General features: G+C 34.1%; 1 protein-coding gene across 2 annotated transcripts in view; it reads right to left on the bottom strand.

Moving 5' to 3' along the window:
* Window positions 1-1,539: 1,539 nt before the first annotated feature.
* CRISPLD1 (cysteine rich secretory protein LCCL domain containing 1) overlaps window positions 1,540-24,997 on the bottom strand; it is a 41,729-nt gene continuing 18,271 nt past the window's right edge. Inside the window, exons 3-15 of one of the 2 annotated variants that reach the window (XM_004762328.3) lie at window positions 21,271-21,389; window positions 20,783-20,915; window positions 19,591-19,706; window positions 18,789-18,889; window positions 16,757-16,897; window positions 16,520-16,580; window positions 16,346-16,412; window positions 16,011-16,141; window positions 12,892-12,935; window positions 12,730-12,802; window positions 7,682-7,757; window positions 3,996-4,126; window positions 1,540-2,665 (exon numbers count right to left, since the gene is read on the bottom strand). In XM_004762328.3, the coding sequence (XP_004762385.1) occupies window positions 2,614-2,665; window positions 3,996-4,126; window positions 7,682-7,757; window positions 12,730-12,802; window positions 12,892-12,935; window positions 16,011-16,141; window positions 16,346-16,412; window positions 16,520-16,580; window positions 16,757-16,897; window positions 18,789-18,889; window positions 19,591-19,706; window positions 20,783-20,915; window positions 21,271-21,389 (1,245 nt within the window). In that variant the 3' untranslated portion in view covers window positions 1,540-2,613. Of the gene's footprint in view, window positions 2,666-3,995; window positions 4,127-7,681; window positions 7,758-12,729; window positions 12,803-12,891; window positions 12,936-16,010; window positions 16,142-16,345; window positions 16,413-16,519; window positions 16,581-16,756; window positions 16,898-18,788; window positions 18,890-19,590; window positions 19,707-20,782; window positions 20,916-21,270; window positions 21,390-24,997 lie in introns of those variants that run through there. The other variant, XM_013061408.2, reaches the window with a different exon arrangement.

Here is a 24,997-nt window from a genome sequence, read left to right on the forward strand (position 1 = left end):
CCTTCTCCTGATCTCTCTGTCCAATAAATAAAATCTTTCAAAGAATGTTTATCAATGATCTATCTTCATTAGCTATAGTGTATTCTGCTGTGATAATATGCAACAATATTCTTTTATGTCCTCAAGGGAAAAAAATTAAAGATTGTTGTAATATTCATTCAGCAATAATGACCAATCATTTATAGAATGTAAAAATCAGTGAATTTCTCGGGTAAAGAGTTAATGTCACAGTTCTCAAGGAGCTTATCACTAACTTTAAAGAACTAAATCTAATACAAGTCAAAAATCTAAAAATTGTTATGGTGAAATTAAAAGGACATATTAGAGAGCATTACTTAATTCTTACCAAGAGAATTGTAGGAAAATTCCTAGAGGATTTCACATTAAGTGTTGATGGATCAGTAATGTAGCATAGCAGATACATAGTTTCCCCAAGGTAAGTAACAAAAATGACTATAATTATATTAATAATAAGAACATATGTTTACCACAATCTATATGTGTGATGTGAAGTAGGTTATACATCTGTTCTTAGAGCAATCCCTATGAGTTGTTATTCATCCCATTTTTCAGGTGAGGTAATCAAAGTGTAGAAAGTTAAGAAACTTACTCAAGGCCACACCTTGTGTAGAAAGGATAGGTAAACAATATGGAGCAAGACTAAGGAGGTTCATAAATGTTTTTATAAGATGATTTGTTTTTCTCAAATAATGGAAACTTATGGAAAAGTGTAATTCCAGTGAAAGATTTAAAGATAGATTAAAAAGGAACAGAAAGAAACAAAATGAGACTCCAACTGGAGACATTGTAATAGTACAGGAAATTGATGGTGAGTGTCTAAACTAGGGACAAATATGAGAGTCTTTATACTGACAAAAATAAAACTACTGGGGTGGGGGGAAAAATGGGGAGCCAAAGATGAATCTGAGTAAAGTTTACATTTCAATCATGCTATGTAAGAAGGTATAATGTGTCTTTTGGGAAAATAAAGTGTTCCCACAAATCTGCTTTAAATTTTGGTGTTTTTAATCTACAAATGCTTAAGTTTTGACTACCTATATTTTGAACCACTTAATTTCTGGCCAGTGCATGGTAAGTGGTCATAGTATTATTTTCTTTACCATTTGTTCCCCAGCAATGGTCTATGTGAGCCTCTCCTTTATTGTTTTTCTATTATCCAGCTCTCTTGATTTTCCAGATCTCTGGCTATGACTTATCTCCCCCTTTTCTGCTCCTAAATACATAGTCATTTATTTTCTGAAAATATATGAAGTATTTACTGTCTTGTCAATTTTTTATAACTACTTTATATCTTTCAGATTCTATCCTCATTTTATTCAAATTTTCCCTTGATACAATGCTCCCAAATATATGATTGTCTCCTCTTTCATATACAAATAGCTACTCAAGTTGACTTTGCAGACTTCTGGTGTTGAGGATGTTATTTGTATTAATGTCAATAACCCAAATTTAAAAGACTTAAAATAATTTTGCTAATTTAAAATGATTTCTTGATCAAAATAAGGAAGGGACTAAAAATATTTTGAAACATGATTAATTTTAATATGTTTACAGGGAAAGAGTAAATCCACCAGCAAGAAAAAAAAATACCATAGTTAACATTTTACAGATTTTTAGTCTCAAAGCACAATACATTTTTCATAGAAACAAATATATCACCATCATAGGTACCATAATATGGCAACATTTATAAACAAGGCCATTTACCATTAATAAAACCAGTGGCAATGGTGATACAATACATTAGTTTATCTTTGTTAAAATTTTTACTATTATACTTCCTGGCCTGCAGGAGTATTTGCCAGGATGCAAAAGAAAAATGTGTGACCTCACTTTGAACAATACATAGAAAGCTCTGGCTGCCTTTGCTTAACCCTATATTTACTATATTATCACTAGGAATGTTTTTATACCACTACTCTACCATGGAACAATAGTTCATTCCACTTACTATTAAAGCCATTCCCAAGGAATCAAATGTTTTAATAGATTCATTTGGAGATTAAGTAATTATTTTATACAAAATAAGAAGTACAATATCAGGACATAATATTTGATATGCCTAAACTTAACAGAGGAGAAAAACTATACCAGTATTAAGTGGAAAACAATTTCAGATTATTTGGAGTAGGTAATGGCAGAGTATTGAACTGGGGAAAAATGTGATAATATGGTTCCTCTCATTTTTTAAGAATTGATTATTTTTAAATGCACCAGATGATTTTCTGAAGTCCATTCACATTCACTGTTTAGATTCATTTTATTAGTGGCATATACAAAGCACCATATAAAATAACATGTGAAATGTAGAACAATCATGACTATGTAATTAACTATAGAAATAACTGCTAAGAAAATATAGCAATATTTAACACAGGATTTCTAAAACCATTGCATATTCATTATTTTCCCATAGTTAATAATGTCCCATGTTTAATTTTTACAGAATTTATCAAGATTTATAATGCATTTGGTACTTTTTGGGGGGCTGAAAATAGTTGTTATCTTCTGTACAGTAATGTTACAATTTTATACAAACTTCAGAAATATGGCATTGAATAGTCTTTATGATCCTCTTCCGAGTGTTCCATTTCACACAACAGCAAATACTCTGAATGCCTTTCCTCCTGGAGGATTCTGTAAACTACAAAAAAATACAGAAAGTATATTGATGTCATCTCCACATATAATCCTCCAAATAAATCATGTTTATTTATGACAGTCAAGAAAGCAGCTCTATGAATCCAGATGGCCAGCTTTCTTAGGCTACTATAGTTTATAGTTATTGGAAAGCTTGAGTGAGGATGACATAATTCTTTAAATCTTGGTTGTATGCTGGGCTGCAAGTTTACTAAAATTTAAGGTGCACAGTGGTAATAATAGTACTTTATATGTAATGTAACAGATTCCAGATCACGTTTTCCTGTGTTACCACCTTTGATTTTAATAAAGCAGAGTTAGGCAGCTGTTATTCCATTTTATTGGGAGAATATTAAGATCCAGGTTTACAACTGACCAATGTGGTTAAAAGTTAACTGCAAGTTAAGAAGACAGTGATACTTAAATAATACTCTAGAGTACTATTATTTTTGAGTACCTACTATGAATTTCCCAGACCTATAACAGACGCTAAATGCCAAGTTGTCTTTTTATTAAAAATGGCACTCAGATGGTTATGTGGAAGGCAATCTACCTTACATAGCACCATCCTTGGGGCCATTTATAGAAACTTAATTGTATATGTGAAACCTCCACTGGCAATTTTAAAGAATCCGGTAAATGTCTAAAAGTTGGGAACTTTTTTTTATCTATACAATATACATGAGTGTTAAGGTTTTTTCCCCAAGTACAAATGATTTGAAAAAATCACTATAGGTTCTTTGCTCTTAACTTTAATACTTGATAAAGTAAGTCATACTAATTTTCCCAAGCCACTAAAATATATACTACTGATGGACTGAATAGTATAAGACCAGAAGACATTCATTTATGTCATACAAGGTATCCAACTTCTAATCAAAAAGAATTTGTTTTTTGTGAAAAATCAGACCATTCTTTAGCAAATACTTTGTCATATAAAAGGATTAGAGAAATATCCAGTGCCCTTCTCAACTAGAAATAATTACATATAAAAACTAATCTAGAAAATCCAAGAGGATGAAAGAAATTTCCTTATTATAAAATCAATTAACAAAAGAGTGATTCTGACTCGTAATCCGATATTCATGTTGATTTTTATAAGCCTGTAGGAGACAGACATCTCTGGTACTGCAGCTTTTCCCATCCCTGGATGACCAATTATTACACAGCGTGCAAAGGAAACACACTGGCACAGCCACAGAACTCCAAACCCATATTAAGGTGAGCTGGTTGTAAAGCAAGCGTAAAGGGGTATGTGTGTGTGTGTGTGTGTAGAGGAAGAGACTGTAAATATATAAAATACAAAATATATATGTATACATTTTAAAATTTACCTTTCTGAGAAGATTCCATTCTGAAAAGAAGCAGTGTAAGTCTTTCTTTTGTCCACAGGCATGACATCAACATAACCACCGTGATTTCGAACCACTCCAGCATGGACGGCTGCTCTGCAGATACTGGACAGCTGAAGGGACAAGGGAAAACCCATTGTTACTAGGAAATTCCTGCTGAACTTATCCAGTCTACTCTTGTATTGGACTGAAGCCGGTGACACCTGTTTCTATATGGACAATCAGCGGTTACAGGTTGATGGTTTGTGCAGAAAGGAATGTTTCAAAAGTCACAGTCAAAGCCAATTCTGAGTGAGTCTGAGGCAGATCTTAAGCGTAGCTAGGACGGTAAATTCCCTTCACCATTAAATCTAACAGACACTTGCCTTTCCAAATAGCAGGCTTTGGCTATAGTGCAGCAATCAGATGCAAATTTACTCCTTTTATCTCTTGAAGGGCCCATTTATCATTCTCAAATTTCAGCTTTTGGGAGTCCCTACTGGAGCCACTCTGACCAGATATTCACGGGCTTATTATCTGTACCTCTTTTATGTTCCATTTTGACTTATAAACAAATCATAGATCTGTATGTCTTTACAGTCCCTTTTCCAAAATACAGGTGTGTATTAAATGGGGAGCTTTCTTCTATTAAGTAATGTAATCTACACACAGCAAATTTGCTCAAGAAGAAAAATATAAAGAACAATCATAGCTTCTTACCTATATTTGCAATTGTCTATCACTTTGGTTTGAATGGTCTGACGTGAAGTGCTAGGAAAGTGCTATGATTACACTGTACCAGTTATATAGTCTGAACTGAACTGGATTTCTATGGAAGAGAAAATTATTTTCAGGCCCAACACTTTAAAATGATTAACTATGGATTTCTAGAAATTGGCTCTTTTCCTTTGTCCCCCTAAAGTCTTCTCCAGACTTTGACATTTGCTTTAATCCCAATGTTCTGCCAAAATTTGTCAGTAGCTACATACAGCCTGAGGAAATCCCAAAAAATGAAACACTTGAACTGTTTCAGGATAAAACAATGCCCCTCATATCCGAGGGGTCTTTTCTGATCCCACTGGTGTGTTCCTTTTTTTTACCTCTATGCACATGTGAGCGACTTAATGTGCTTTTTAAGTTCACATAAGCATGTGCATCTTACATGACCTTGCTTTATTACTGTGCTCTGAACTTTGTGGCATCAGTCAGAACTTATTAGATCAGAGAGTCTGAATGCCAAGCTGTTTAATCCTTTTCATGTTTTTGCTATGTCACAAAATACCATATATCCAAAGCCTCGTATCCTTACTCCAAAGAGGCATTTTATTCAGTTTAAAGTCCCTCATTGTATTAATTTTGTATCCAATATGGTTCATAACAGATGAAATTAAAAACAATTCTGTACACATTTCAGTATTTTTCTTGCTCTGTTAAAAGAGTATCATCAGCATTTTCCCCAAGGCAATAAAAGTGCTTAGATATAACATTCACTAAATCCAAGCACTTGATATGTTTTGAAACTATTGTTTTGCCCACAACTATGCAGTCAGCAGGCATTCCTATTTCAGTTCAAAGGTCAGAAGAGATTTTCTCTTGATACCCATGCTTCGTAAGAATTAATATATCATGAAAAGAAAAATAATTTATCTGTGAAAACAGTGGAATATTTTTAATGGATGCAGAAATTAACTTCATTTGTAACAAATGAGAAAAGTTCAAAGCAATAGAATGTACAAGTTGTAGCTATATAAACAGAGAGAGAGAGAGGGAGAGACAGGGAGGGAGGAAGAGAAGATGTCTTTCCATATCTTGTATTTAAAGAGACAATGTATTTTGTAAGGGGTGGGAAGACTGGCAGTTAATGCTTAAGTCTCCGACTCTGCACTAACCTCATAATAGTAATCTTTTTATTTCCAACTTACTTTTAAACGGATCTACATAATAATACATAATCACCTATATTCATTGCACTAAGGAAGATAAAATGATCTCTAAAATGATTTCTAATAAAACATTAACTCTAGAAAAATAGACGGCTGATGGATATAGAAGTGTATAGGGTATTTTGAAAGATTTTCATGAGGCATGACAAAAATTTTTAGAAAAGTTTTGGTGTTTAAACAGGTAATCTAAAAAGAATAACTTCTTTTGAAATCTTTGATGATTTTAGATAGGTTTATTCATTTACACTTATTAATTTATTTTTTCAACAAATATTTTAAAGATATTTGCTTAATTTCTGATGTCCTGTGTGCTCTAAGTTTGTTAAGGCAGGATGTAATACTGTTTTGTTCACAGGCTGGCTCACATCAAATTGTTGATTAAAAAGCGATGCATGAATTGCCTAGCTGTCACCTTCAAGGAACTTCAAAATAATAAAAGAGGTGGAGAAACAATCCTAACACTAACAGAATCAGCTAACTGCTAAAAGAGGAAAAATAAAGTTATAGGGGCCGAAAGAAGGGTCACATTACATATGTATGAGGAGATCCCCCAACACACTCCACAGAGAAAGTGGTAATAATTTAGGATGTGAAGAATGACCATGATTTTAGCAGACAGAAAGATAAGAAGAAAAGCACAAACATGAGGATCAGAAAGTTAGGATACCAGAAACACATTTAAGCTGTAGATAAGAATAGTGCAAAGCTGAAGCCTGGGAAGGACTCAGATGTGGAAAAAATCTCAGAGCTAATGCTGAACTTCAAAGAAACAAAAACAAAAACAAAAAAGCCTGGACCTCAATGAACTTACCAATAGAAATAAGGTGATCAATACTATTTTAGACCGCTTTTCACGAGCCTATTTCCATAGTATTTTATTGAATATGTATTTCAAAAGTGTATTATCTGAATTTGTTTTTGCATCTCTCTGGCTTAGAAACTGTAATGGTTTCTAAATGTCTGCCACATAAAATCTAAACTCATCAGCATGCTATCAGACTCTCCAAGGACATGTTTCAAGAGCCAGATCCCTCGATCCCTCAAATCAAATTGGTTGCAGGCCCTTTGAAATTCAATGCTCACCTGTTCAGAGACAAGCAAACCTATGTGTTATGCATGCATCTTACCTGCTGTTCCCTCCCCATCTTTGTAGATGCTGTTCATCCCACCTAGGTTGTGTCCCTAATCCAATTTATCAACCCACACTTGAAACGTGGCTCAAAGAGCACTTGTCCCTATGGAAGCCCTCCCAGTTAATAGTCCTTGTTCAACCCAGTAACGTTGTCCATTATAACCACCTCAAGTGGTTTCCTTCTGTATGTATTTTAATGTACTATCTGTTCTTGATTGTATGCTACTTTTTAAATGTTCCTTTGCCAGCAAAAGATATTGTTCATATACCTGATAATTTCTTAATTATCAAGTTTACACTATAAAATACTGAAGAACCAAAAGGAAGATTTAAAAAAGAAAAGTCAATTTTCCTTCAAATGACTCTGGACTATTTCCTATGTGTCTGATATACAACAAATGGGTAAGACATAAAAATTTAGTAAAAATAAATTATTATGCACTCATATGTGCATACGGATAGTCATTTTTCAGTGTTCTTGCTGACTAGCTTCTCTGAGAATATGTATATCCACATAGAATCTGTTCCCTTATTCTATATATAAATGTACATGCATTAATGTGTGTACAAATATATACATGAATACTGAAAGTTGAATAAATTAAGATACTTACATCAGAATAAACTCGAGTTCCAATTACACGAGCATAATGCGGATTTGCCTGCATACAGTTACGAGGACAATAGACTCTGAAAAATATATATATAATACTAAGTAGCTGGTTACTTCAGTCATTCTCACTAATAAGACCACAAACAAGCATACACAACAGTTAACACCATTCTCGAACTTTCTCATCTTTTTTTCTTCTGAAATAGGTCCATTGTATAAGCCAGGCAGTAGATGCAATTGCTTCTGCTTAATTTACTCACTTCCAGCTTTTGGCACAAATGTGTTCTTTTCTTTTTTAACTTAGCCAAGAAGCTTTCTAATTTCTGGATTAACCAGAAAGAAACATCAGGGTGCATCCCTGAGTATCTGGGAATTGGTACCCAATGTGTCTGTAGAATTTAGTAAACAGGTAACTTGAAAAACATGACTCATTGCCTCATACTTCTTATAGTTTGTTTCTTCTATGTTCACATCTTTGGTATCTCGTCTAATTTCATGGTTTTACTCATGATTATAAATTGTTGGATTTCCAAATTTCTATCTCCAGTTAAGACTTCTTAATTCCAGGGGCGCCTGGGTGGCTCAGTGGGTTAAGCCGCTGCCTTCGGCTCAGGTCATGATCTCAGAGTCCTGGGATCGAGTCCCGCATCGGGCTCTCTGCTCGGCAAAGAGCCTGCTTCCCTCTCTCTCTCTCTCTCTGGCTGCCTCTCCATCTACTTGTGATTTCTCTCTGTCAAATTAATAAATAAAATCTTTAAAAAAAAAAATAAAAAAAAAAGACTTCTTAATTCCAAATTTGTATGACCTATTGCTTATTCAATATCTCCACTTAACTCTTACAGTCATTTCAAACTTAAGTGGGTTCAAAACCAAATTCCTAAGCTCTTCCTCTGGCCCCCCAAATCTGTTCTTTCTGTAGGCTTCCTACAATAAAGGGTAACTCCATTACTCTAGGTGCTCAGGCCAGAATCTCTTAGTCTAGCCTTGATGTCTCTCTTTATCTCACACCTTACATTCAGTCCCTCAGCAATTTCTCTTGCTTGTATGTTACAATCATAGAATTCCTCAACACCTCAGTTACTATAACCCTAGACTTCATGGTATCTAGCTATTGGTTCTTCTATGACCTTCCTGCTTCCAACCTAGCCCCATCCACTCTTTTGTTCCCCCCACTTATATAAAAGCATACAAGTCCAGTCATATCATTCATCTGCTCCAAATACTCCAGTGGCTTTCCATCTCTTTCAGAATAAATGACAAGATCCTTACAATGATCAACAAGCCCTACATTTCTTGCCCCCCCGCCATTACCTATCTGACCTCATATCCCCCTCTTCTACTTTCTCCCCCAGCTCCAGTCATACTTGGCTCATAGTTATTTCTTAAACATACAAAAAACAGGCTCTTCCTCAGGGCCTTTGCACTTCTCTTTCTCTGTGCCTAGAATATTGTTTCTCCAGATTTCCTATTGCCTTCCTCATAACTGATTAGCTTAGCTCACTTAATAACATATCCAAAAGCCCTTTATTTAAACATCCAATTAGATTTAAAAATCCAATTATCACTGTTTAATCAATCACGTGTTTAAAAACTCCACTCCAAGAGTTTAAGAAACTACCAAGTGGCACTTTTTTTTTTTTTTAAAGCAATGGACTCTTCAATTCACACACATGCACACATACACAAAGACACTTGTGTACTAAAAGGAAATTAAAAACTAAAACTGGAAAAAATTCATTTTAGTAAATAGTAAATCAGAATTTCAACAAAATGACTACACAAAAATCACTGTCTGATGAAAGAATCAATGATTTTCCTAAAAGCATTCTAAAGAAACATTTAATTGCTACTACCTTTACCAATTGAAGAAACTCCTTCTTAAAAAAGTTCTTAAGAGATAGCTGCATTTCTTATTTCTAAAATCTATATAACATTGTACACTTTAGAGTATACCTGTGAATTATAACTTCTAAAGTAGAACCATTTAAATATAAATAATAAATGAGTCCAAGTTTTTATAACTTTAAAGAGCTATTTTTATAAAAGATGCTATAGGGGATTTCTAGAGGAAGAAAGTTGTCCCCATTGGCTGAGATATTTTCCCCATGTGTTTGAGAACAATTGGGCATCCACTGCCCATCCTATGGCAGTAAAATCAACTCCTCTGCCTTTAGGATCACACTGAAGGCTCTACCTTGACTATATTTAGCACTTAGTTTGTGGAAGGCAAAGGTCAGAGCTCCAGACTGAGTTAGTATCTACTTAGGCAAGTTCAGGTCAAAGAAAGACTAACAGAGGTTTTTACTTGCTTGTGTTCTGATCTCTGGTTTTAACACCTTGTTACGTACTACTGAGAATGTAGATAGTGAGTGACCCGGTTGGCATTCCTTTATATACAATTTAGTTATAAGCTTTGAATAAAAATGTTAACACATTTTAATGATACCTGCTTTTACATCTTGAACAATCAACAGGTTTCAAAGACTGTGTCATTTGTAGATATATGTAAATCAGGATATGATTTCTGCCCTCCACCTCTGTGGAGGTCAGGAAAAAAAAAAAAGGATTTCTAGTAACTCACACAAACACATGATATTTACAAGATTATGGAACTAAATAATAGAGACTTCTTATTTGGGGCTACTCTGCCTGCTACGGAACCTTTCAATGACACAATGGTACAGGTAAATATTGTTTCTTCATGCTCATCTTGAGCTAATTTCCTTTCATTTATTTGTTCTTGGCATTTTCTCCAGAATAGATTTATGTCTCAACTTATTTAAGTCATATGATATTCTGAAACAGATGTACCAACCACATGGTTCCTTAAAAGTTATAAAGTGTTATATAAATCATACCATTATAGCATAATTTGTGAAACTATTAAAAAATTGTATGAGAAAAAAAAGACAACACTTTGTTTCACTAGTGTCTAAAAGAAAATGGTGGGGTGGGGGGGGCTTTCCTGACTACCTGAGGTCAAAATTACGTATATCATTACTTCAACCAAATTGTTATGTTGGTAACAGTAAAAGGTAAAATTAATTTTTTTTAAAGATTTTATTTTTTTTATTTAGAGAAAGAGAGATAGAGAGAGTGCACACACAAATGGGAGAGGGTAAAGGAAGAGAGAACCCCAAGCAGACTTCATGCTGAGTGCAAGGCTGAGTCTCAGGACCCTGAGATCATGACGTGAGCTGAAATCAAGAGTTGGATGCTTAACCAAATGCCCACCCAGTGCCCTGGTTAAATTTAATTTTAAAAATTTCTCTCATGGGGGAATATTTCCCCTCCCTGAAGTAACCAAATAAATAGGAAACATTTATTAACATTTCACTTTAGTGATTTTTATTTATTTTTTTTTAAAGATTTTTATTTATTTACTTGACAGACAGAGATCACAAGTAGGCAGAGAGGCAGAGAGTGAGGAGGAAGCAGGTTCCCTGCTGAGCAGAGAGCCCGATGTGGGGCTCGATCCCAGGACGCTGGGATCATGACCTGAGCCGAAAGCAGAGGCTTTAACCCACTGAGCCACCCAGGCGCTCCAATGTGATTTTTATTTCTTTTGGAAAAATATTGCTAAATTATTCTGCAGATATTAAAATAACCATTTACTGAGTATCTACTAGAGGGATGCTTTATGCTGGGATGCTCTACAGAAATTATCCTCACTGTTTGGTCCTCATAAGCCTAGTCAAATGGCTGAGATAGAGCTTAGCATACTACAGTACACAGGGAGTATTTAATAGTATTCATAAATGGATAATTCTAAAATTTTTGTTTTTTCTATCATATGATAATGGCAAAATTTACCAGCTTCACCTACCTTAAGAAGTAGCATCACAGTCTTTTATTACCTTATGAACAACCCATCTCATTCTTTAAGTAAAACACCACTTAAGTTTCAAAAGATTCAGTGACAAATCTTTTCCAAAACAAACTTTACCATAAAAAGTAAGCTCCCTCAATTTTTAGTAATTACAGTTTATCAATTACAATTCTATCTCTAAATCTTATTATTGGTTTTTAGAATTAACATGTGATTACTTTGTATTAATGGAGGAAATGTGGATAGAAATAAGACTGGAAGAGAAGAGATCTATTTCATTTTTCCTATGTATGGTTATAACGTATGGCCATAATACTTCTAACAGTTTTCACCTTAGTGTGGTCAAAATAAATGAAGTACTTTTCATTATTGTATTATAGATAAACTCCATTATAATTTTTAAAAAGATAGTATGCAAAAAATAATAAATAAAAGAAAGGCAGAAGATGGGCTTTTTGACTTAGCAATCACAATTAGATTTATCCAATTTAGAAACTGAATAGCAATGCTTAAAAATATGTTACATCATTATAGTTTTTGTGGTAACAATTTGTTATAGACTAACTGTGTCTCTCCAAATTCATACGTTGAAGCCAGCTCCCAGTGTGACTGTATTTGGAGATGGGCCTTTATGGAGTTGATTAAGGTTAAATGAGATCATCAGGGTTAAACCCTGATCCCAGGAAAGGAGAATCTTCTCTCTGTCTCTGCCTTTGCCCTTGTCTCTCTCTCTCCCCTTCCCTACCTCTCCTGCCCTGTGAGAACACAGAGAAAACGCAGCCATCTGCAACAAAGGGATAGGCTTCAGAAGAAACCAAACCTGCCCACACCTTGATCTTAATCTTCCATCTTCCAGAATTAGGTGAAAATAAATTTCGACTTCTAACACCATTCAGTCTGTGGTATGTTGTTATAGCACCTGAGCAGACTAAGACAGAAGTCTTCACAGCACATGTGAACATGCAGAATACATCCAGCAGCTCTGGTATTATGGAAGAGCCAAAAGCACTCTGGGCTTTGGAGAAAGCGCATGAGGAATGCCTAGAGTGCAGGTAGTTTTTCGTGACCCACCGCTCCCTTTGGCTTCACAGCTCAAGACCATGTACCTTTCAAAGCTTGCAGACAGCAGAATTCCAGGCAAGAACAGTTATCAGAGAGTAAAAGCCCTAGCAATATATGTTCACTGGTCGAGAAGAATGAGAAAAATTAGAAAACATTACCTTGGGCAATGTGAAGCAGGCTTATGAAATGGACAGAGCTGTTCCACCGTTGTTTCACAAGTGACGGCCTGGACTGAAGAATTGAAACACAAAACAATAAATCTTTGGCAACAATAACATGCAACATAGTCATAAGAAAATAAGATTTAAAAAAGGACTAACCTGTTACTTTAGAGACTGTGAAGGAATTAGCAGATTGATATTTGCTGAAGATAAAAACATAAACATGTCAGTCATTTTTTAGATGCATCATCAACATAATTCTTGGTATTATTTAGGTCTATGAATACTTTGTTTCCTCTTAATTTGATTCTTATTTAAATATCCAAATAAGTAGTAGTATAAGAATACATCCTCTATTTTTTTTTTTAAGCTTTGGTCATTTTTTAAAAAATTTTTTCAATTTATTTATTTTCAGAAAAACAGTATTATTTTTCACCACACCTAGTGCTCCAAGCAATCCGTGCCTTCTATAATACCCACCACATGCTACCCCAACCTCCCACGCCCCCGCCACTTCAAACCCCTCAGATTGTTTTTCAGAGTCCATAGTCTCCTTTATGCTAAATCCATATTATCTTCAAGTATGAACCAAATCAATACAAACCAAATTAATCATTCTTGATATTAGAAAATGGTCTCTTCTCATGATCAGTCTCAAAATATACAAATAACAGCATAAAACCACACAGATTTATATCTATATGTTTCCTATTAAAATTAAAACTCTAGGGGCACCTGGGTGGCTCAGTGGGTTAAGCCTCTGCCTTTGGCTCAGGTCATGATCCCAGGGTCCTGGGATCCAGCCCTGCATGGGGCTCTCGACTCAGCAGGGAGCCTGCTTCCCTTCCTCTCTCCGCCTGCCTCTCTGCCTACCTGTGAACTCTGTCTGTCAAATAAATAAACAAAATCTTTTAAAAAAATTGAAACTCTAAATATATTAATCCCCTGTCACCATAGAACCAAACTATTTAATTTCTTACAATAGTAAATACAAGATAGTATTGTAAAAAGACTATTAAATCATAAGTATGTTAAAGGAATGTGTGTTATTCATTTTTGTCCCCCCAAGTATATAATAAAATGTCTGTGATGAATGAATTCCTCCTTATTATATGCTTAATGAATCATTAAAAAGCAGGAATAGAAGAATAGGTATACCATTATATATCAAAATTTTAATTGGTTTATTTATACCCAAATTTTCAGAAAAAAAAATCTATTACAAAAGATAAACTTATTTGTAATAGTATTGGAATGACACACCTTCACATTTTAAAAGAATTTTCGTAATAAACATAATCAAAAACTAAGTTCATTCCATAGTTTGGCTATTATGGACATTGCTGCTATAAACATTCGGGTGCATGTGTCCCTTTGGATCACTACGTTTGTATCTTTAGGGTAAATACCCAATAGTGCAATTGCTGGGTCATAGGGCAGTTCTATTTTCAACATTTTGAGGAACCTCCATGCTGTTTTCCAGAGTGGCTGCACCAGCTTGCATTCCCACCAACAGTGTAGGAGGGTTCCCCTTTCTCCGCATCCTCGCCAGCGTCTGTCATTTCCTGACTTGTTTATTTTAGCCATTCTGACTGGTGTGAGGTGATATGTCATTGTGGTTTTGATTTGTATTTCCCTGATGCCGAGTGATATGGAGCACTTTTTCATGTGTCTGTTGGCCATCTGGATGTCTTCTTTGCAGAAATGTCTGTTCATGTCCTCTGCCTATTTCTTGATTGGATTATTTGTTCTTTGGGTGTTGAGTTTGCTAAGTTCTTTATAGATTTTGGACTAGATGTCCATCAACAGATGAATGGATAAAGAAAATGTGGTATATATACATAATGGAATACTATGCAGCCATCAAAAGAAATGAAATCCTGCCATTTGCGACAACATGGATGGAACTAGAGCGTATCATGCTTAGCGAAATAAGTCAAGCGGAGAAAGACAACTATCATATGATCTCCCTGATATGAGGAAGTGGTGATGCAACATGGGGGCTTAAGTGGGTAGGAGAAGAATCAATGAAACAAGATGGGATTGGGAGGGAGACAAACCATAAGTGTCTCTTAATCTCACAAAACAAACTGAGGGTTGCTGGGGGGAGGGGGGTTGGGAGAAAGGGGTGGGGTTATGGACATTGGGGAGGGTATGTGCTTTGGTGAGTGCTGTGAAGTGTGTAAATCTGGCGATTCACAGACCTGTACCCCTAGGGATAAAAATATGTGTTTATAAAAAATAAATATTAAAAAAAAAAGAAAAACTAAGTTCAAACAGAATAGTAAATAGGATAAATGTTGTTTAATCCAACACCCAGTATTTGGTTTACTAAAGGTAATAACTTCTATTATTCATTTAAGGTAATTAATAAATATCTGCTGAATTACTTAGCTAATCAATAAATGCTTCTATACAGCTTTTACTTAAGAGAGTAATTGCTAATGACTGAAAACTACAGATAAAGCCTTTAAACAAAATTATATACAGAGAATGTTATTCTACCAAATTTGCAAAGGTTTTTAATAAATTCTTATCATTATGAATTCTCTACTGTGGAGTTTCATGCAATTCTATAGTTACAAAGAAAAGAAACTATGTCATATATCTTAAGAAGAGGCATTCCATATGAGGTTTAATGTTTGTTTTTTTACATAGAAGTAGGATACTAACAAAGTTATTTCAGGTCAGATTTTTCTAATTTCTATAGAGTGTATATCAAAATATATAGTCTTCTAAAATAATGCTTCATATATTTAATGTAAGAAACATTTCAAAATTTAATGCTTTTATGTTTAGTTAAATTATTTAGATGGACAAAAGTACATAATATATTACATATTTAGAGAACTTTTCAAAATGCTCTTTTACGTATTAATCGAATTTATCTTATTAACAAAGTTACTGTTGCATGAAATAAACCATTTTCCATAAGCAGAGCAGGCAGAATATGCAAATCAATTAGACTTCTCTGGGGTATTTTCTTTTATGGCTGAAAAAAATCTGTTGCTTCACATCAAAAAAAACTGTAAATTTGTACATTCTCAGTCAAACTCCAGAAAATGTGGAGCTTTAGAATGTTCTTTATAAGTAAAACTGCTCAATTTTGAATTTACATACTTCAGCTCCTTTTCGTCGTCAGAAATTACTGAGCTCAAATGAGCCTTGACGATTACCAACTTCCACATAAATCCTTCTATGCTGGGCTCTGAAAGAATTTGTCAATTCATTATTACAATTTAAAATCATCCCATCCAAAAGATCATTTGTGTACTTACCCGATTGTTTGAATACCATTTCTATTGGATTTGATGAAATAATGTTTTCTTCCTTGTCTAGTGATATCTACCCAACCGCCATCATTGTCTATTATGCCATAATGAATTGCAGCTCTACAGATGCTGGATTGCTTGGAGAAAAAAGAAAGGAGTAAAGGACATTAAAATACCAAGAGTTCTCCTTAGGATACGTCTAATACTATTTACATGACTTTAAGTTAAACATATTTGAGCAAAATATCTGTATTTATATAAATTATTATTTTTGCATTTAAAAAAATCAAATATTATGTAAAAAGATCCTATTCCCAAATGATGATATTTATAGTACTTACCATTTCATAGTGTACACTGCCAATAACTTTAGCTTTACTATCCAAACAGCCAGCCGGGCATTCATATCTAATGAAAGTAATTGAGAACAAAATTCAGTTTCTCTGAATGTCAGTGCTAAATGAAAAAAATCTCCTATTTTGTCAGGTAATTTTGAGAATAATAACAAATATTACCTATTGCAGGTTGTTCCTTTGCACTGATCTCTTAATCTTACTTCACAAGAAACAATTTGGGCTAAAAAAAGAAAAAATACCAAAATAATTTAGATAATGTAAAAGCTGCTATATTTCATCACATATAGTCTAATGTCAAGCTTCTGTCATTCTCAAACTGTCCCAATTAATAAAATAGAGTTGCATGTGCCATTTTTGTAAACTTTAAAATTTGTGTAAATTATGCAGAGGTCTTACACATTTGCTGTGTGCTTATCACTTCATTTCTGTTACTATCATCTGCTCTTGTCTGAACGTGGGTGTCACGGACTTGTGACTGCTGCCGTTCAATTTCATTTGTTTCTTCTTCTCGAGGAGGATAATAACTGTCTGATCCTTCTGTTAGAGAGAATAGATTTAAGAAATATGAGCCCACCTTAAATGTACACAAATCATCAAATAATAACAAACCATTAGATGCCTGGGTAACATTTAAAACTAGAAAACTAAAAAAATCTGTAGATTTTTTGGCACAGGTGTTGTTGGCTTAAGGTGGTGATCTTATCTACTGCATTGTAAATAAAATAAATGTATAAGGCTTTGAACTCTTGATTCATTTATGCTTCCATCTGGCTAACATTAAATAGAGTCATTTCTAAACTTGCTTTATATTTGAGCGTGGTATCAGTGATTGCCTTTCATAATAGAACCATGAAGTCTACACTGTGATCTAATGATGTAAGGGCTTGTGTATTTGAATTTGTTTTCCAAAATGAAATCATATTTTTAAGAGAATCACTTTTAAAATTTTCCAAAGGGTCACATTTAAAATTCTCCCAAAAAGAAATTCAGCTTAAAGAGGGCATGCTATGCCCTTCTAATTTACTACAATGTCAGTTTCCATGGAAATGTTTTTCTCTTTTAGAAGGAAATCCAATGTGCAGAAATTTAAACTTAACAATGGAGAATTTAATTTTTTTTTCCAGGTTGACATATCAAGGGTTTAACGGTGGCATAATGTGGAATGGTGTGTTATTTTCATGTATGTCCAAGAACTCAGAACCTAGAAAAGGAAGTATGAGTTCAGAGGAGAGTCAGTTTTAAATAAAATAGTGGTCACTGGTGGAGAAGCAAGTAGGTTGGAGGTTTAGAGATGGAGAAAATGGAAAACAGACTCACACACAATGAAAATTGCTTCCAGGAATGAAAAACGGCTCATATACCAGAGTAAAATAAATCGTGACTTCTTGTCTGGTCATTATAGTAATGGGCACTCAGTCATCAGGGAAAAGACACATCTCTTATGAGTACTTAAAAGGAGCTGCATTAATTCATATTATTTAAAACACAACCTACATTAATCTTCATTCAGTCGTCATTAAGAAAAAAGTACAAGGGAATAGAAATGTTCACTGGGATGCCCAGAAAGAGTAGGATTTTCACAAAGCTTTATCATACAATTCTTCTCTTCATGTGCTGTAAGCAGGACATCAAATTTATATGTATATTTTAGCACATCAGATGCATTTCAGAGCACTACTTTTATAACAGTCTTACAATACTATGAGAGCTTTTATTATTGGTTGTTTGGGCCTGAGAATTCATATATTCTGCAATAAGGAGCACAGAATTAGTATATTTCTTTGAGCATCATTTAGTAAGTTTCATGGATAGGTATTTTGGCAAAAACTCTTAAAGTGTTAAAAACTGTATTAGATTGCTAAATCCTTCAAAAATTAAGACACTTATAAAAATAATTCTAGTCAATAATATATTAAGGTGGCTTTTTTAAAAAAAGATTTATTTATTTATTTATTTATTTATTAGACACAAAGATAGAAAGAGAGAGCACAAGTAGACAGAGCAGCAGGCAGAGGGAGAGGAAGAAGCAGACTCTCCATTGAGCAGGGAGCCCAAAGCGGGGCTCGACCCTGGGATTATGACCTGAGCTGAAAGCAGCTGCTAACCAACTAAGCCACCCAGGCACCCCTATTAAGGTGACTTTTTTAAAATGTAAATGTGTACTTGTCACTCTGAGATAATTCCAAAGTAGAATTAGAAGTGGTTACCTGAAATACAGATGAAACTTCCCTTTAAAAACACATTTGATATAACAGACTTATTAATATTATACTTTTAAAAATATTTATAATGGCTTCAAAATATTTTAAATAGAGTTCTGGGAATTTTTAATGTAATAATTAAATATGCTTTTTACCTTTTAAATACAAATTAATGTAGAAGTTGGATTAAAATATGAAACTGAATATTATGACACAATATCACATACCTTTGTAGCACAGATTTTCTCTACAGCCTCCTCCAAAACTAGGTGGGCAAGCAGAACAGGGCCGTCCATGTTTATAGGGTGCATGACCCCACCAGTTTCCCCTTAAAGAGATGACCCACTCTATTAAGAGTTAATCTAATATAGCATAATTTATAAGACACTGAAAATTTGCTATTTTCTAAGTAATTATTTTGGTGTATAGATTTAGAACATTTATCTTTCATCGCAGAGTCCCTTCAGTTACTAGGTTTATATATGAACTGTTGCCTCATTCTTTTGAAAATATTTAAGTCATTTGTTATGTATATTGTTAAAAATTACAAAATTAAACTTTCATAGAACAATAAGCTGTTATGGGATATTCATCCATATTCCACTTGTTTTAATGAAGAGAGTTTAGACTTAGATTTGTCCCTATGTAAAATTGTAATATTTTCAACATAGTTATTCAGTGGTCTTTACACAGGTAAAAATACATTTCTCAATTATTCTATAGTTTTTCATCTCTAAGAGATCTAAATTATTAAAACTACTTATGTAATATAGCATAATGAGTAAAACTGAAGACTTAAAAATGTAATTCCTGTCTTCACAAAGATCATATTTTCAATTTTCATATTCCTTTTAAGCACTGATTTTATTAATCAGGCAACCATAATTATTGTTATATTAAATAACCAGAGTTACAACAATATCGTTAATTCAGTAATACCACTGAAAATGAGAAAAAAGATTGGGAATATAAAGTTACTTCATGTTGCTGGGAAAATTTACATATAAAAGTAATGTTTTGTCTACTTACTTTGGGGAGTAATTGCACACCAAGTAGACAGCTTTGGGCCATATCTGTCCCCAGATGTTCATGTTATGACACAAATTAATGGCACAGCCTATTCTGCTACTTGTTGCCCACACCACCTACATTAGAGAAACGAAAAAAAAGGCTCAGAAAAGGTAGGTTGAGACAAAGTAAGACAACAACATATCGCAGAGAGAAGTGTATAAAACTGAACTTGAGAAATCAACCTTTATCATTCAGGATGAAATAAAGCAATGTCAAAAGGATACTTTTTCTGAGACTGTGGGAAGTGCTTGATTCAATTTAAAGAAGAGTGTTACAGGTAAATAACTCTGTCTAACTCTAAAACGTAACCATCTTCAAAATATACATTTACTAAATAGTTCAAAAGTTACACTCTCACAAACCTAAATCCTGTGTTAGTGTGTCTATGAAGAGTCTTACCTAACAAAGGAACCTAACAAAGGAACGAAATTTCTCATCTTAATCTGTACTGAAACAAAAATGTAGAGACTCAGATGTCTTAAACAATGTGTACTTTCATAGTATGACTGCTTATTAGGGAATTACGTGCTGATTTGACTTTGTCATATGCAAAGGCAGACAGAATAATTTGCTTTATATTCACTAAAAATCAGCTGTAGAGATTCTAGTAACTCAGATCTGTTGTGAGATTTATCTAGTTGAATTTACCCTTGGTGGTTTGATTTAGAGGTTTACAACTTATCCAATACCAACTGTGAACACTGAATAAAATATATATGATGTATAAGGTGTATGTATACATATAATATATAAAATGTAGATATATAAATGCTCCACACATGTAAATATTGCGTATTGTGGTAAGTAAAACTATATTTTATATAAAATATAAAATTGAAATAAAATAAAATGATACCTGACTTTGAAGATGGTAAATTCCTCCATGTGCATTTCCTGGGGCCAGATTAAAAATGTTTCACATATAAAATAACTGAAATAATGTTTTTTTTTTTAAATTGGTATTTGGACTTTCCCTAGTAATTACTGTTATCATTTATAGAAATTGATAAGTCTATTCTACATAAATCAATATCTATGTTTTTAAATAATCACACCAAATTATACAAGACACACATTCAGTAGCTTAAATTCTGCCACAGTTACACAAACTCAACTTAGAAAAATGAGGTATAATAGACCCAAAACATACCTGTGTATAATGAGTACACACAGGACCAGAACATCTGAATGGACAATATGGGTTGCATTCATGTTCATAAGGGTAGCTGAAGTCTCTCACTTCATCATACCATGCTTGTACATGAAATGTTGGTGGCCTGTATCTATTTGAAAGACAATAACCACCAAGAGTAAGTAAAGCAGGAGAAAATGTAAAACCGAATATTGAAAAATAGATTGATAAAGTTTAGCAGAGAGATATTCTTGCATAAGTTGTTAATGTTAAATATTATGCCCATTACATTACTAATAGGTCAATGATTTAAACAAAAAATAAGACTAAAATATTGCTGGTATTTTGTTATGACATTTGTTTTTTGTTTTTTGCTTTTATTTGTGTGGGTGTGATCATTTGTTCTCCTTTTAGGCTCTAACACTTTAAAAATATTCAGTGCTGAATTAGTAAGTATTTCAAGCAGTTAAACTGTCAAAAACAAAAAACGTTATACTTTACACTACCTTCCCCAGTGCGCTCCCAAGTTCTGTCCAATTGATGGAAGCAAACTTGCAGGTCCATGTTCCCACAAACAGGTTTCAGCCCAGGATTCTGCAGATCTTTCCAGCTCTACATCCCATGTCTATAGTTTAAAATGAAAACAACACACAGATACAAACAGATAATATATTTGTTTGGTGTTTGAACATTTCTTCAGAATATAGTATCCTTCAGTTCACTTTCTTCCATTCTTACTGCTTTACAAAGTCAACATCTTAGTGTGGGTTCCCACCATCTCTCACCTACATTTTTGTACTCGTCTCCTAATTAATCTCCCTCCCCCCATATTTTATCCCTCCAATCTGCCCCACAAGTGTTCAGAATTTCCTAAGTGAGTACAAATACGCTTAGGTGATTTCTCTGTCAAACACATCCAACAAATTCCATACACATAAAGTCCAAGACCCCTGGTCCCACTGTTCCTTATCATAAAACGTGCTATTTCGTACTCTTGCTGGCATTGGTTCCTCTGTCTAAAGCATTATTTTTCCCAGCTATTTTCTACAAAGAGCATATTCTTTTTTCACAGCCCAGCTTCAGATAATACATTTTAGACACACTTTTTCATTTCTCTCAGATGTAGGCTATTCTCTCCTTTGAGTTGTTTGGAGGCAGTCATTTAATACACACTGGTATCTTTGGCTCATTTTTGTGTTTTCTGTCTATCATATAGACAAGGTGATTAATAAATGCTTATTGAGTATACAAATGATGAATGAATCTGATTCCTATAAAAATGTATATGCATTAAAAATACATATGCATTTTTATAGACAACATTCAATGAGGGTGATTAATTTGTAATTTTAACATAATTTACAAAGAAATATTTAAAATTACAAAATTATTACTGAAATTGTTTTGTATGTCCTAGCTTTAGTGTTCAATTTGTTAAGGTGAAAAACAGGCAGTGTAGTAGGAAATGTATTTGTAAAAACCCAGAGTTAGGCTGAGCCGGGTTCAGTCTCAACACAATCACAGAACTCTGGGCATGTTTAGAGGATAGGAAATAGTCCTGGAACTGAAACAAGAGCTCAAAGCCCAAGGTGATAGCAATGAAGATGGAGAAGAGCACAAAGATGGAAATCATGTTTCAGAGTTTAAATTCCTAGAAGTTGACGGGTAACTGAAGGTAGGTTGTGGGGTGCCGGGGGTGGGGGGAGATGAAGATGATGAAGGGTACCAAATTGGAAGAAGGAAAATACAGAAAGAGAAATAGATTGTTCCCATGGAAATATGTTCAATGTTTCTCAATGCAACGTGTGCTAAGGAGACAGTGGAAATAGAAGACTGGGGTTCTGGGGAAAGAAATCTGTACTGAAGATAGGAGTCTTGATGCTCTTCACCCAGAGATGACTTTCTTTAGGAAGATGATACAGAAAGAGAAGAGTAATGAAAAGAAAATTCTGAGATGATCAACCTTAAATGGGAGAAAAAAACAATAAATTAGTAAAAGAAACCAGGGAAAATGGGATCAGAAAGGTGAAGGGAAAACTGTAAGAGGATTAAATTATAAAGCAACAGGACAAGGATTCCATGCATAAAGAGCAGGCAACAAGATCAAATGCCACAGAGACTTCCAGGAAGACCAGAGCTGCTAAGTGTTAATTCATGATCAAGAACAATTTCAGATCAATGCTAGAGAGAAAATCAGGACACATGGGCACATACTCGACTAGAAGGAGAAAGTGAAGAAAGCAAGTGTGTGTTACTTTGTTAAGACTTCAGAAAGGAAAAAGAGAAATGTGCAAAAGCTAAAAAAAAAAAAAAAAAAGTAACCTGCCAGGTTCTAGGGAGAATGTGTTTGCTTGCTTTGACTTTTAAAGGGTGGAAGAAACCTAGTCGTGACTGAAGGCCAAAGAAAGCACACTAGGAAAAAAAGAAGCACCAAAAAATTTTAAAAATAATAATAAATAAATTAAATAATGGCTTGAAGCCATTGTGGTGATTTTAAAACAATCTTCCCCACAAAGGTGGAGTTGAACTCCCTCCCCCTTCCCTTCAATTTGAGCTGGATAGTAACTCCCCCCCCTTTTTAAAAATTATTATAGTCAATTAGCCAGTGTATATAACTACCTTCTAATACATAGAAGGACACTGTGAGACTTCTCAGACTAAGAGGAAATACAGCTTCTATTCAGTCAATTCTTTCTCTTTTAAGACACACACTTTGGGGCACCTAGACGGAATAGGCAGTTAAACATTCAACTCTTGGTGAGGGTGGTAATCTCTGGTCCTGCTCTCAGAGTTGTGAGATCCAGCCCCCGGCTCTACATTTAGCGTGGAGTCTCCTTGGATTTCTCTTTCCCTCTCCCTTTGCCCTACTATACACACAGAGAGCGAAAGGAATTTCAGTTGTTTGGTTTTCCTAGCGCAGGTATGAGGCTGTCAGTTTGCAAGTCCAGGTCACTGAAAACAAACATGTGAGAGATCCAAGTATGAACCACCCAACTAAGCCCTTAAAAAGAGACTAAGCCCTTAAAAAGAGACAATTATTAAATATCACTCTAAGTAGGAAGAAATAGGTTTCTAAGATTTTCTAACATTTTACAAGTCTACCTAAGCGGATAAAACTACAATAGGTCTTTTCAAAGACATGCTGAGAAAAATGTCTTTAAATAGAGAAGATAAACTTTTTCCAGAACAACTGGAAAATATAATTAATGTTGTAATTACCTAACAAGTGGAAAGAATATCTTAATATATAGGAATAATGTACTAACTCATTATACGTTTTTGCAAAATTGACACAGTTTTAATGGATTTCCAAGATGAATGCAAAAGACAAAATAGGTCTTTGACTACCATACTATTAGGTAAACTAATCAAATGATAAATATCAGTCCATGATACAATTTGCGATTTAATATGGACTTTTTAAAATCTCTATTGCTTTCTGGCAAAGTAACAATATTATGAAAACACAGTAATCTGAAAAGGCAAATGTGTTGAAAGTCCAGTCTAGACTAGAGCTCTGGTCTACTTCCTACCATTAAAAACTAGAAATAGCATGATGAAATTATTTTTAAAAATTATCTTAGCATTTGCTCCAAGTACTTCAATGGGTAATTAAAATACATGATACACCCTGGAAGAGTTTTCTTTCTTATTTAAATTATGAACTTCCAAATTTGTCTCTTGATGATGTTAAGTTTGGTTTCTGTTTCCTTATCTGTAACAATAGGAAGATAGAATAAGTCTCTTCAATTTCTTTCAGCTTTAAAAGCCTATTATTTTGCACTTACACTGCTGTTTTGTGATTAAAAGATGGGCGGAGGACTTGAATACGCCTTTTTCCAAAGAAGACATACAGATGGCAGAAGAAATATGAAAAAATGTTCAACATCACTAATCATCAGGGAATGCATATTGAAACAACAATGAGATATCACTCACACCAATCAGAATGGTTAGCACAAAAAAAAAAAAAAAGAAATGAAAAGAAAAGAAATAACAAATATTGGAGAGGACGTGGAAAAGGAGGAAACCTCCTGCACTGTCGGTGGGAATACAAATTGGTGCAACCACTGTGAAAAGCAATAATGAGTTTCCTCAAAAAAATAAAAACAGAAATACCATATAATCCAGTAATTCCACTACTGAGTAGTTAGCCAAAGAAAACAAAAGCATGAATTCAAAAAGATATATCTACCCCTATGTTCACTGCAGCATTATTTACAATATTCAAGG

The sequence above is a fragment of the Mustela putorius genome, unplaced genomic scaffold (assembly GCF_011764305.1).
Source record: "Mustela putorius furo isolate JIRA1106 unplaced genomic scaffold, ASM1176430v1.1 tig00003846_pilon_pilon_pilon, whole genome shotgun sequence".
NCBI classification, from domain to species: Eukaryota; Metazoa; Chordata; class Mammalia; order Carnivora; family Mustelidae; genus Mustela; species Mustela putorius.